Genomic DNA, 14,267 nt, shown 5'->3' on the forward strand with positions numbered 1-14,267 from the left:
GAGCCCTGACCTCAACCCCACCGAACACCTTTGGGATGAATTGAAACGCCAACTGCGAGCCAGGTCTAATTGCCCAACATCAGTTCCCGACCTCGCTAATGCTCTTGTGGCTGAATGTAATTAAATCCCCGCAGCTATGGTCCAACATCAAGTGGAACGCCTTCTCAGAAGAGTGGAGAATGTTGTAGCAGCAAAGAGGAACAAACTTCATATTAATGTCTCAATTTTGGAATGATATGTTCAATGAGCAGGTATCCATAAACTTTTGGTAATTTAGTGTACTTTCCCCAAAACCTTCTCAATATATATATATTCTGTTGTTATTTAAGCATCGAAATGGACATCACATTTCATTATCTATGAACTATTAAAATGTTAAGACTGAAAAACAAAACTAAATCTAAACCCAGGAAAATGTCATTGAGAACATCATTTGGCAAAATATAAAACAGGGCAAAAATGTATATTTTTATAGGGGCCCCCTTAGAGTTGTTTATGAACCATTATTTTAACATGTATATTGACAGAAAACAGTGCACTACTTTCTCTTGTACACTAAGAACCCGGGGAAGAGTTGCAGGGGAGAGGAGAAGAATGTTCCTATTTGAAAGGTAGAAAGAAAATTAGTTGCTCGCAACATAAAATATTTGTTGAAGTAGCTCTTATGCTAGAAAAGGTTGGAGACCCCTGATTTAGACTGTGCATGTAGAAAACACCATCACCAAGAAATTGTGATTGAACCAACCACATGGAGTTCGGTAAAAGCCCTAAAAGGGAATAGCTAAGATATTTTAGCCAGTATGTGTGTGTCTGTGTTTGACCTGGGCCTCCTGCTGCAGTGCGGTAGGTAGGTAACTGTGTGCTGACTATCCCAGCAGAGAGTTAAATAAGGCACATCTACATGCCGGGAGTGGGGGGGTCAGGAGCTGGTATTTAAAGGGCATGGCGTGAATACTGTTCTGTGGTGTTCTGTTGACACTGGGACCGCTGGCGCAGGACATAGGGGAGGGCTACAGCACATCAGGAGCATACAGAGCAGCCACAGCCATGTGCCCATAGACAGAAAGAAAGAAAACCTTACTCACACACTCTCATACACACACTCCAGCGTTCATATAGTTGAAGTCGAAAGTTGACATACACCTTAACCAAATACATTTAAACTAATCCTAGTAAAAATTCCCTGTTTTAGGTCAGTTAGCATCACCACTTCATTTTAAGAATGTGAAATGTCAGAATAATATTAGAGAGAATTATTTATTTCAGCTTTTATTTCTTTCATCACATTCCCAGTGGGTCAGAAGTTTACCGACACTGTATTCGTATTTGGTAGCATTGCCCTTAAATTGGTTAAATTGGGTCAAACATTTCGGGTTTCCCACAATAAATTGGGTGAATATTGGCCCATTCCTCCTGACAGAGCTGGTGTAACGGAGTCAGGTTTGTAGGCCTCAGTGCTCGCACACGCTTTTTCAGTTCTGCCCACAGATTTTCTATGGGATTGAGGTCAGGGCTTTGTGATGGCCACTCCAATACCTTGACTTTGTTGTCCTTAAGCCATTGTGCCACACCTTTGGAAGTAAGCTTGGGGTCATTGTCCAATTAGAAGACCCATTTGCTTTAACTTCCTGACTTATGTCTTGTGATGTTGCTTCAGTATATCCACATGATTTTCCTCATTCATGATGATATCTATTTTGTGAAGTGCACCAGTTGCTTGCATGCCTCCCCCTTTTACCTCCAAACATAACGATGGTCATTATGGCCAAAGAGCTCTATTTTTGTTTCATCAGATCAGAGGGTATTTCTCCAAAAAGTATGATCTTTGTCCCTATGTACAGTTGCAAACCGTAATCTGGCTTTTTTTATGGCGGTTTTAGAGCAATGGCTTCTTCCTTGCTGAGCGGCCAACCATTTGTGGAGTGGTTGAAAAACTAGTTTTAATGACTCCAACCTAAGTGTATGTCAAATTCCGGCTTCAACTGTATTCAGTCACCCCAATCAGCAGCCTACATGTGTGTATGTGCAATGTGTCATTGTTAAGAAGTGCGGGGGCAAGCATTGACGCACGTACAGATGCTGTATCTTAATTTGATCATCCTGTTGTTGCAGTAATTTAACTGCACAGCAGGAAATGGAAACGTGTAGTATATCCGATATTGTCCTTGCCAAAAAAAATGATACCGATAACTGATATTAAAAATGTTTGCGGTCTTTCAAGCATTCTAGTACAGTTAAATAGTTACCACACATATGGACGCAGCGCTCTAAGGCACTGCATCTCAGTGCAGGAGGTTTCACTACAGTCCCTGATTTGAATCCAGGCTGTATCACATCCGGCCGTGATTGGGAATCCCATAGGGCGGCGCACAATTGGCCCAGCGTCGTCCGGGTCTGGTTGGCGTAGGACGTCATTGTAAATAATAATTTGTTCTTAACTGACTTGCCTAGTTAAATAAAGGTTACACACACACACCACACTGACCAAAAAGTGATTTTGTCGACAGTTACGTATTTCCCCATTACCAGTAAAACATAAACAAAACATATTTATTTCACTTACTTGCTGTGCTGTTTTATTGTTCATTTGTTCAGTCGTTTCATTCTCAACCAGGATTTCATCTTACATGTAAAGCAGTGAAGTTTCAGCTCTGTCTGTCCATGGCCTCTCTTCCTGTCTGCATCGATGTAATGGTCCTGCATCGAGCATGATGGCGACACAGTAAATAGAGAGTGCCACCGAATCGCTTGTTCACAGCCTATGTCGGCAGTTTTGTTGAGCAGGCGTTTCAATGCCATGACAGAGGGTATCACGTCTGCTGCAGGCGCAGTTGATGAGCTTATTTCTCGAGTCAGTTGTTTGAATGGAGCTAGCTAGTGTGTTCATGTTTCCAAGTTTCAAACATGTTCTCAAATGCCATTGAAATGGCATGAGTGGTATGACAACCAGCACGTTCATGAGCATGCAATACGACTTCCCTCAGTACGAAATCCTCAATGACCCACTGTGCTGTCAGACTCAGCATGCTCATGGGGCTGATATCGCTGGCCCAAATGTCAGTTGTGAAGCTAATAGCTGTGACGCTATTACTGTGTAACTCCGGTAGGGCAACATCTAAAAAATAGCGCCCTTGGTAGTCTGTACCAGTGCTCGACCAGTCGGTCGAAAGCCAACATAACCCACAACAGAGAACAGTTGATTGTCAAGGGCAATGAATTATCTTGGCGTTAATAGATTTCACCTTTGAAACTCTTTCAAATAACTGCTCGACTTGTTGACTGCTTGATCCACACAGCAGACATTGTGGGCTAGGTTAGGAATGCTGTGCTGCACGTGTAGCGCTAAATTATATGTGGTGTCGTTATGTCATTATATCATGCATCCCTAATATTTATGGTTTAAAAATGCTTCTAAAGTGTGTAATTTCCACTTTAAAATGTCAGACTTGATTTGCCCTAACAAAAAACGTAGCTACCACTAAGAAAAATGTCCATTATTTCTAATCCACATTACAATTCACATTTCCTGTTGCTACAGTATTATTTTCCTGCTGTGTGAAACTAGGTCTAATTAAGATATGGCATCTGTACATAAACACAGAAAGGGGTTTTTAACTAGGGGGATCTGAGTCTGAGAAGACAGAAGACAAGAAGAGGGAGGAGAAGAGAAGGAGTAGAGGAGAAGAAGGGGGAGAACTCATTACTCTGGCGTGTTGAACCTAGCGTCTCCGCCGCCCGCCATCTCAGTAAATAAAGGCTGTAAATAAAGGCTGTCAGTGGATCTGGCCCCGGGGCTGCTTCCAGGCCCTCTTATTTGCGTTATTAATATGCATGCTAATGTACCTATTTTATGGTTCAACAGTTCTGATTCACTTTAAAATCAATTATCCATCTGGTACACCCATACTTCGCCCAGGTTCAAATGTGTATTAATTTCAGCAAACATACATCGGGCACAACACAATAAAGATAAATAGCTAGATTAGGTGCAGTAAACAAAGGAACTAGGGACCGGATTTAATGAGATTTGGCGTATAAGAACCTTACAGTTAAATAATGAGGCCGGCTCTGGGGTTTTTCCAAATGCAAATTATACAAAGGAATGTTTCGCTGTCCTGCTTTTTCCAATTTCATTTAGATAAGAGTGTCTCCAAATAAGTTGGCAGTTAATATTCTCACATGAGCACTCCCCGCCTCCTCAGCCTCACTTCTCCCTCCAGAGCACACTGTTTTCCCCGCCTCCTCAGCCTCACTTCTCCCTCCGGAGCACACTGTTTTCCCCCTCCTCCACAGTGACGCATTGATCCGTAATAAGTTCTGAAAAGTTCACTGCGCTTGTTTAATAGTTCAAACTGAAGAAATCTGGATGGGGAACTACGGTGCTGACAGAACCACTTACGGGGTGTTACCTTCACTTTTACCATCAGTAAAATCAGTCTGATATCAGTGTCATGCCCTCAGCAACCCCGCTGAGAGGTGAGGTATATATATATATATATATATATATATATATATATAGAGAGAGAGAGAGAGAGAGAGAGAGAGAGAGGGATGGGGAGCTGAATGGTGATGAGGGAGAGGAGGAGGACTGAAGAGAAAGAGCTACAGTTGGCTCCCTACAGATGATGCCCCCCCCCCCATGACACCCCTCTGTGTCCCCGTCATTACCCACTGCAGGGGTTACACAGACGGAATGATGAATCCATAATTTTACATTATCCCAATTTTCCTCTTAAATTATCCTGGTAATGTGGTACCCTGCTCCCTACGCCCAGGGCCACCTGGGACTCACCAGAGCCAGAAAAATAGACCACTTGTGGCCACAGGCACGGCACATCTTGGAATAGCTCAATGAGGAGCATCACCTGGTTAATCTGAGTACCCTTTCCTCTATCTCACCAAGACATTAGTTAGACTCCATTTATATCACCACCACATTGGTTTCCATCTAATACCATAAGGTCTAGCAATCCAAAAGCCAATGGTTTGGCCAATTCATCTATGGAGACCTTTACCATAGCACAGCTGTTGGAGATTGAGTGTTAGGGAGTGCGTTACCGTGTGGGACTGAGTAATGTGCTGGACTGTGCTGGAGTAATGTTGGTCCATACTCACTCAGCATGCCCATCCCCAGCATGAAGGCGTCCATGGTGTAGGGCAGGCCCCTGGCCCTCCCTCGCGTGCCTGGTGGGAACATCACCTCCTTGGGCTGGGCCTTCTTACATTCTACCTGTGGACACAGTGGAAAAGGGGAAACATCAGTCCTACTGGCCCCATGGAGGAAGAAGGATGGGACTAGACAGGACGTAACCAGATTCCAGTAGCTCCCAGAAAAACAATGTTGCTTTTCTCTAAACAGCTCAAGTTTGTCTGAGGAACAATCATGTTTGTACTGCACTGAGGCAAAGGTCAATTCTCCAGAGTATTCCACTGCCTTGTGAAACTACTGGTGCATCAAAACAGTTACAGAAGAGCCTCCCAAAACAATTAAGTCTCAATTAAAGGCTGACTGCACTTCCTGATTTGGCCTCATGTTAGATTTGGTTCATTAAGAAATGCTAGCGGCCATGACTGAATTCAAACTTGAGTTGGTTTTGGGGTGTGGTCTGATGTTGGTGTCTCTTGTGTGTGTTCGCAGGTGGGAAGAGTTTGCCAAATTATTCTGCCAATTAGCTCCAGCCTGCTGGTGTGCGACCGTGGTAAAGTTGACTTTGGCGCTGGACAACGTGACCGGCAAACATGTTTAATTACCAGACATCCATATGCATTGGGGTGTCCACCCACGGTGCTCAAAATACAATTTAGATTATTGTCATTCATTTGAACAGAATAGAAATGAGAAATTAGCCTGTAAAATTGTAATAATATAAAGTAGAACAATGTTCTTATACCAACATGCCAGGTTTTATTGAAAAGCAAAACATTGCTTCATTCCTGCTATAAATCATGAATATGAATATCATGAATATCATTTTAAAAAAATTAAAAAACATTAAACCTAGAAGAGTAAGTCGCCTACATGGTAATAAAACACAACTTCAAAATATAATATTAGTATACCATCATTTGCAAATGACCTGTCCTTTAGGCTACTTGTATGAACATTTAAATTAATAAATAACAAGACACAGCTGTTTTCAAATACAATCTAGGCCTCTGTAATTTCATTTAGCTTAGGCATAAACATTTGAATTGGGCCCAATAAATAACAAAACATGGCCGTCTACGAAGACCAGAGCCGGACGGTCATGGCTAGAAAGGATCCAGCTTTGGTCAAATTAACGTCAGATTTGACTTTTCCTAGCAGGTTAGAATTTACACAGCAGGTTATGGTAATTAACATAGCAGGTTAGAATTTACACAGCAGGTTATGGTAATTAACATAGCAGGTTAGAATTTACACAGCAGGTTATGGTAATTAACATAGCAGGTTAGAATTTACACAGCAGGTTATGGTCATTAACATAGCAGGTTAGAATTTACACAGCAGGTTATGGTCATTAACATAGCAGGTTATGGTAATTAACATAGCAGGTTAGAATTTACACAGCAGGTTATGGTAATTAACATAGCAGGTTAGAACTTACACAGCAGGTTATGGTAATTAACATAGCAGGTTAGAACTTACACAGCAGGTTATGGTAATTAACATAGCAGGTTAGAACTTACACAGCAGGTTATGGTCATTAACATAGCAGGTTATGGTAATTAACATAGCAGGTTAGAATTTACACAGCAGGTTATGGTAATTAACACAGCAGGTTAGAACTTACACAGCAGGTTATGGTAATTAACATAGCAGGTTAGAACTTACACAGCAGGTTATGGTAATTAACATAGCAGGTTAGAACTTACACAGCAGGTTATGGTCATTAACATAGCAGGTTATGGTAATTAACATAGCAGGTTATGGTAATTAACATAGCAGGTTAGAACTTACACAGCAGGTTATGGTAATTAACATAGTAGGTTAGAACTTACACAGCAGGTTATGGTAATTAACATAGCAGGTTAGAACTTACACAGCAGGTTATGGTCATTAACATAGCAGGTTAGAAGTTACACAGCAGGTTATGGTCATTAACATAGCAGGTTAGAACTTACACAGCAGGTTATGGTAATTAACATAGCAGGTTAGAACTTACACAGCAGGTTATGGTAATTAACATAGCAGGTTAGTAGAATTAGGTTAAGGTTAGGAAAAGGGTTACAGTTAGCTAAAATGCAAAAAAAGATATTTAGTTAATTTGACAAAAGCTGGAACCCTTCTAGCCATGACTGGACTGGCCTGCCCCACTCCTCATTCCCGCTGCGATTCAGCACCATAGGACTGGAAAGAGGACACTAGGCAGCCACAAAATGAAGAAATTATCAAACTGATGTTTGACAATCAAATTCGATATGTAAATAAACAAAATTGTTTAAGGCTGGTTCATTGAGAGAAAGATGATTTTACACTGATCCAGCGCAATGCATTTATTAAAGCACAAATTATATCTCACTCTTTTTACAGTTCTACTGGTTGATAATACATGTTTATTGTAATTTGAACTATTGTGGGGTCGTGACTAGTGTCATGTGTGATATATGTGGCTTATTGATAACAACTCTGTGTCCTACTATAGGCAGTTGATTGCCTAGTGATTGCAAAATTGTAACGATCTGATATGAATAGTTGGCAACAATGTTTCGTCTCCAAGAGCTACTGAATAAACTCAACTAAAATGCATCAATTGTGGATGATACATTTCATTACTCTACTCTACTCTATCAATCCATTCCAAATCTTTATACTATACATGACACAGGGGTGACATCTGTTGATCTGGCCTAGGGTGGCAGCAGAACTGCTAGGACTGGTCTGAAGAACACAATCATTTGCCTCTAATTTACTTGTGTTTGCGAAAGGGTCTTGGCCTGTTCAAAGTGAGCTGCTGCTGTTGGGAGTCAAAACTGTTCAAATCGTTGGAGCAGCTTGCGATGTGCATTAGCCTAGTTACTTTGTTCTCTAGAAGGCTCCATCTTGAGGCCATCTTTACTCTGTTTCTGAGAAAGAATCCCCTCTCTGCAATAATCAACACAATGTAAATGAGACAATATTTTCATGTTGCACAACAATGATGAGACAGCCTACAGGGAAGAGGTCAGATTCCTGGCATTGTGTTGCCAGGACAACAACCACTCCCTCAACGTCAGCAAGACCAAGGAGCTGATCGTGGACTACAGGAAACGGAGGGATGAGCACGGCACCATCCACATCGACAGGCCTGTTGTGGAACAGGTCAAGACCTTCAAGTTCCTTGGTTTCCAAGTTCCTCGGTCTCCACATCACCAACACACTATCATGGTCCACACACATCAACACAGTCAAAATGAGGGTACGAAAACACATCTTCCCCCTCAGGAAGCTGAAAAGAGTTGTCATGGGCTCTCAGATCCTCAACAAGTTCTACAGCTGCATCATTGAGAGCACCTTGACAAGCTTCATCACCGCTTAGTATGGAAACTGTTTGGCATCCGACCACAAGGCGCTACAGAGGGTAGCATGTACAGCCCAGTACATCACGGGGGCCGAGCTCCCTTCCATACAGGACCTCTATACCAGGCAGTGTCAGAGGAAGGCCCTTGCCAAAGACTCAACCAAGTCATAGACTGTTCTCTCTTCTACTGCACAGCAAGCGGTACCGATGAACCAAGTCTGGAACCCCCCCCCAAAAAAGTCTGGAACCAACAGGACCTGGAACAGCTTCTACCCTCAAGCTATAAGACTAGTTCATCATTCTATCAATTTCTTTCAGGGCTTTACACACTTCTGAAACAGAGGAAGATGAGAAGGATAACCTGGTGAAGGAGTACACAGGGGTGTCAGGTAAATTCACAGGGGGCTCATTTATACCTTTAACCTTTTCAAATAAACTGCCTGCATCTAGAAAATGCTGATTTAAGGCTTTCAGAATAGAAGTTCTCTCAGTTACAATCTGTGTGTCTACCAACAATCGTTTGGGAAGCTGTGTATCTTTTTTCCACTCCAAATCTTTCACTACTTGCCAACATTTGGAGGGATCATTTACATTTTCCGAAGTAGATTTAAGGTAGTGGTCTTCTTTCAGTTTAAGGGTCATAGCAACACCCAGAGTTCGAAGAAATGGCTAATTCAACATCAGGGATGAATTAAATTATATTCCATTCAATGCTAAATAAAAACCTTGAATATCAAACTGCTTCCAGTTTGTTTTTGTAATGACACGTGAAGATCGACAGTGTAACTAGATAACCTAGTTACACTGTTGACAATCTGAGTGATAACCTAGTTACACAGTTGACAATCTGAGTGATAACCTAGTTATACAGTTGACAATCTGAGTGATAACCTAGTTACACAGTTGACAATCTGAGTGATAACCTAGTTACACTGTTGACAATCTGAGTGATAACCTAGTTACACAGTTGACAATCTGAGTGATAACCTAGTTACACTGTTGACAATCTGAGTGATAACCTAGTTACACTGTTGACAATCTGAGTGATAACCTAGTTACACTGTTGACAATCTGAGTGATAACCTAGTTACACTGTTGACAATCTGAGTGATAACCTAGTTACACTGTTGACAATCTGAGTGATAACCTAGTTACACTGTTGACAATCTGAGTGATAACCTAGTTACACTGTTGACAATCTGAGTGATAACCTAGTTACACTGTTGACAATCTGAGTGACAACCTAGTTACACTGTTGACAATCTGAGTGATAACCTAGTTACACTGTTGACAATCTGAGTGATAACCTAGTTACACTGTTGACAATCTGAGTGACAACCTAGTTACACTGTTGACAATCTGAGTGATAACCTAGTTACACTGTTGACAATCTGAGTGATAACCTAGTTACACTGTTGACAATCTGAGTGAGATTATAGGTACTGCATAGCATTTTGAGTTGATCAGAGCTAGATGTTAACCAGTCCTGATTCAGATCACCCATCAGGACAAACTCAGAGTTGACATTCTGTGATAACAATTCAAAAATAACATCCAGAGAGCCAACAGTAGCAGATGGATGTATATAACAAAAAATATACAACAATATTTAAAGATGAGCAGAGATTTAGGGTCAAAGACAGATATTCAAATTGCTTAGGTTTAGTAACAGAAGTCCGAACGACCGTCACAAACTTGTCTTTTACGTACACAGCAACACCACCACCATTAGATTTACCATCTGCACTAAAAACATTGTAACCATTTATGCCAATGTTTTTGTCTGTAATAGATATTTGAGACAGGTTTCAGAAAGCATAAATCCATCAGGGTCGGCAGATTTTATCCATATATTCACAAAATCAAACTTTGGCAGAAGACTTCTTACATTCATATGCAGAAACTTCATGCAACTCTGACTACTTAATTCGGCAGGGGTAAAAATGTCAGGGCCTGGGTTAGACTGCACATTTCCAGACAGTAGAAGCAGCAAGATAATGGCAAGTCTATATCGAGGGTTACAGCATGTGGATTTACAGACAGCACTTGAAGTACAATCCACAGTCACCAGAGTCTGTAACACCACATATTTCAGGAGATGTCTAAAGTCCAGAGACATGGTTAAGTACCAAGCGCAAGAGTCCGATTTCTCCCATGTTGTTTGGGAGAAATGTGCAGAGTTCTCGCATGCATTTACAAAGCAGGCGTGTGGTTTCTCTCAAGGCACAAGGGGGAAACAGTCATATATTTCCTCATTCACAGAGCAACGTGCTCTAAAGGTATAACCAACATTGTAAAAGCCAAGGGTAGACAACAGCAGAATGAGCAACAGCAGCATGTTTGTTTCTTGCTCTATCAATTAACATGAGAGAAAACACAACACTAAGAGCATACAAAGTTAACAGAACAATCTAAGATATGTTGCCAACACAACTCTAAACACTAATATTAAATGAGACTTCATATAAAAGCGTTCCTAAATAATTAGACAAACATAGTAAGAACCACTAATCAAATAGTCCAACAGCCGATCAGTAAAAAGTTGTGAATGAGTATGATGTAGGGGAGCGAAGCTCCAGAGAGAGAGAGTGAGTGGCGGGGGCACCTGAACCAGATTGGGAGAGACAGACCAGGGCTGAAGAGAGGCCCTCAACTAGGCAGACATCTAGGGTTGAAGAGAGGGCCTCAACTAGGCAGACATCTAGGGTTGAAGAGGGGCCCTCAACTAGGCAGACATCTAGGGTTGAAGAGAGGGCCTCAACTAGGCAGACATCTAGGGTTGAAGAGGGGCCCTCAACTAGACAAACATCTAGGGTTGAAGAGGGGCCCACAACTAGGCAGACATCCAGGGTTGAAGAGGGGGCCTCAACTAGGCAGACATCCAGGGTTGAAGAGGGGGCCTCAACTAGGCAGACATCCAGGGTTGAAGAGAGGTCCTCAACTAGGCAGACATCCAGGGTTTGAAGATAAGCCCTCAACTAGGCAGACATCCAGGGTTGAAGAGAAGCCCTCAACTAGGCAGACATCCAGGGTTGAAGAGGGGCCCTCAACCAGGCAGACATCTAGGGTTGAAGAGGGGCCCTCAACTAGGCAGACATCCAGGGCTGAAGAGGGGCCCTCAACCAGGCAGACATCTAGGGTTGAAGAGGGGCCCTCAACTAGGCAGACATCCAGGGCTGAAGAGAAGCCCTCAACTAGGCTGAAGAGAAGCCCTCAACTAGACATCCAGGGTTGAAGAGGGGCCCTCAACCAGGCAGACATCTAGGGTTGAAGAGGGGCCCTCAACTAGGCAGACATCCAGGGCTGAAGAGAAGCCCTCAACTAGGCAGACATCCAGGGCTGAAGAGGGGCCCTCAACCAGGCAGACATCTAGGGTTGAAGAGGGGCCCTCAACTAGGCAGACATCCAGGGCTGAAGAGAAGCCCTCAACTAGGCAGACATCCAGGGCTGAAGAGAAGCCCTCAACTAGGCAGACATCCAGGGTTGAAGAGAAGCCCTCAACTAGGCAGACATCCAGGGCTGAAGAGGGGCCCTCAACCAGGCAGACATCTAGGGTTGAAGAGGGGCCCTCAACTAGGCAGACATCCAGGGCTGAAGAGAAGCCCTCAACTAGGCAGACATCCAGGGCTGAAGAGAAGCCCTCAACTAGGCAGACATCCAGGGTTGAAGAGGGGCCCATCAACAGGCAGACATTGAAGAGGGGCCCTCAACCAGGCAGACATCTAGGGTTGAAGAGGGGCCCTCAACTAGGCAGACATCCAGGGCTGAAGAGAAGCCCTCAACTAGGCAGACATCCAGGGCTGAAGAGAAGCCCTCAACTAGGCAGACATCCAGGGTTGAAGAGGGGCCCTCAACTAGGCAGACATCCAGGGCTGAAGAGAAGCCCTCAACTAGGCAGACATCCAGGGCTGCCCTCAAAGCAGACATCCAGCCCTCAACTAGGCAGACATCCAGGGTTGAAGAGAAGCCCTCAACTAGGCAGACATCCAGGGTTGAAGAGAAGCCCTCAACTAGGCAGACATCCAGGGCTGAAGAGAAGCCCTCAACTAGGCAGACATCCAGGGTTGAAGAGGGGCCCTCAACTAGGCAGACATCCAGGGCTGAAGAGGGGCCCTCAACTAGGCAGACATCCAGGGCTGAAGAGGGGCCCTCAACTAGGCAGACATCCAGGGTTGAAGAGAAGCCCTCAACTAGGCAGACATCCAGGGCTGAAGAGGGGCCCTCAACTAGGCAGACATCCAGGGCTGAAGAGAAGCCCTCAACTAGGCAGACATCCAGGGTTGAAGAGAAGCCCTCAACTAGGCAGACATCCAGAGCGACAATAGATGATAAAATAACCTTGTGTCAAAAACAAAACCATGACGGTGAGCACATTGACTTGGTACTGGTACCCAGTGTCTATGGCCAAGTTATCGTTACTCATTGTGTATTTATTCCTTGTGTTATTTTTATATTTTTTCTACTAGAATTTTGGAGCTATTGGAATTTTCTACATATTGTCCCATATACATTGTGTAATTTACCGATGGACCCAAACTAGCCTCATGGATATCCAAAGTCCACCCAAATTTACCACGGGCCTTGTGATTGGGTCGTGTGCAGATGCACTCTGAATTATGATTGCTTTTGTGCTGCCAGCTGAGGGCAGGGTTAAAACAAACCCAACCTTCATTTACGTTGTGATGCAGTCACAGCTATATGTCTCACAAAATGTTATTTTGGAAGAGACTGACTTTATGACTGAAATCATACTATTTCAACTTTGTCGTACATTTTGACAGTAGAATACATGTTTCTGACTCATATCGATGGCACACAGGCTGTTTTCTAAATACTTCCTGTAGCCACTTCCTATTACGCAATACCACAGTAACCTGTTTATCAGCACCACAGAAAAAGCACCCTCTAGTGGTGAGCCTTCATATCGATTCTAACCCTGGCAAGGGCGTCTTATCATTCAGGAATAGTCTGACCGAGGAATAGGGAGGAGAAAGAATACCCCCCATGACTTCCACAGAAACACTTTAGACAGCCCCCATCATCTCAGTCAGTGAATACTTTTGTTTTTCTGTAATTTTATTCAAATGATTGTCTAGGAAAGAGTAAGATAGAATGAGACAGACCATTCCACCTGGAGTGGAATCTCTCTCTCTCTCTCTCTCTCTCTCTCTCTCTCTCTCTCTCTCTCTCTCTCTCTCTCTCTCTCTCTCTCTCTCTCTCTCTCTCTCTCTCTCTCTCTCTCTCTCTCTCTCTGTCTCTCTCACTTTCTCCTGCCATCTCCTCTCTGCTCTCATACACACTTTGTTTTACTCTCTTAAGACTGACATGACATAGAGTACAAATGTTTACATATATATATATAGCATATACAGTTAGAAGTCGGAAGTGTACATACACTTAGGTTGGAGTCATTAAAACTCGTTTTTCAACCACTCCACAAATCTACTTTGTGCATGACACAAGTAATTTTTCCAAAAATTGTTTACAGACAGATTATTTAAGTTATAATTCACTGTATCACAATTCCAGTGGGTCAAAAGATTACATACACTAAGTTGACTGTGCCTTTAAACAGCTTGGAAAATTCCAGAAAATGATATCATGGCTTTAGAAGCTTCTGATAGGCTAACTGATATCATTTGAGTCAATTGGAGGTGAACCTGTGGATGTATTTCAAGGCCTACCTTCAAACTCAGTGCCTCTTTGCTTAACATCATGGGAACATCAAAAGAAATCAGCCAAGACCTCAGTAATTCTTTTGTAGACCTCCACAAGTCTGGTTCATCC

General features: G+C 42.9%; 1 protein-coding gene across 14 annotated transcripts in view; it reads right to left on the reverse strand.

The window, feature by feature from the left end:
- The window catches only part of LOC123998932 (RNA-binding protein Musashi homolog 2), a 403,050-nt gene that overhangs the window by 77,245 nt on the left and 311,538 nt on the right, over positions 1–14,267 (reverse strand). For all 14 annotated transcript variants that reach the window (XR_006832366.1, XR_006832365.1, XR_006832364.1 and 11 more), the window contains exon 9: positions 5,116–5,230. Coding sequence is in view for 11 of the 14 variants with exons in the window: in XM_046304185.1 (XP_046160141.1) it covers positions 5,116–5,230 (115 nt within the window). In the remaining 3 variants the exon portion in view is untranslated. The remainder of the gene's footprint in view (positions 1–5,115; positions 5,231–14,267) is intronic.

Source organism: Oncorhynchus gorbuscha, linkage group LG16 (genome assembly GCF_021184085.1).
Source record: "Oncorhynchus gorbuscha isolate QuinsamMale2020 ecotype Even-year linkage group LG16, OgorEven_v1.0, whole genome shotgun sequence".
Lineage (NCBI taxonomy): Eukaryota > Metazoa > Chordata > Actinopteri > Salmoniformes > Salmonidae > Oncorhynchus > Oncorhynchus gorbuscha.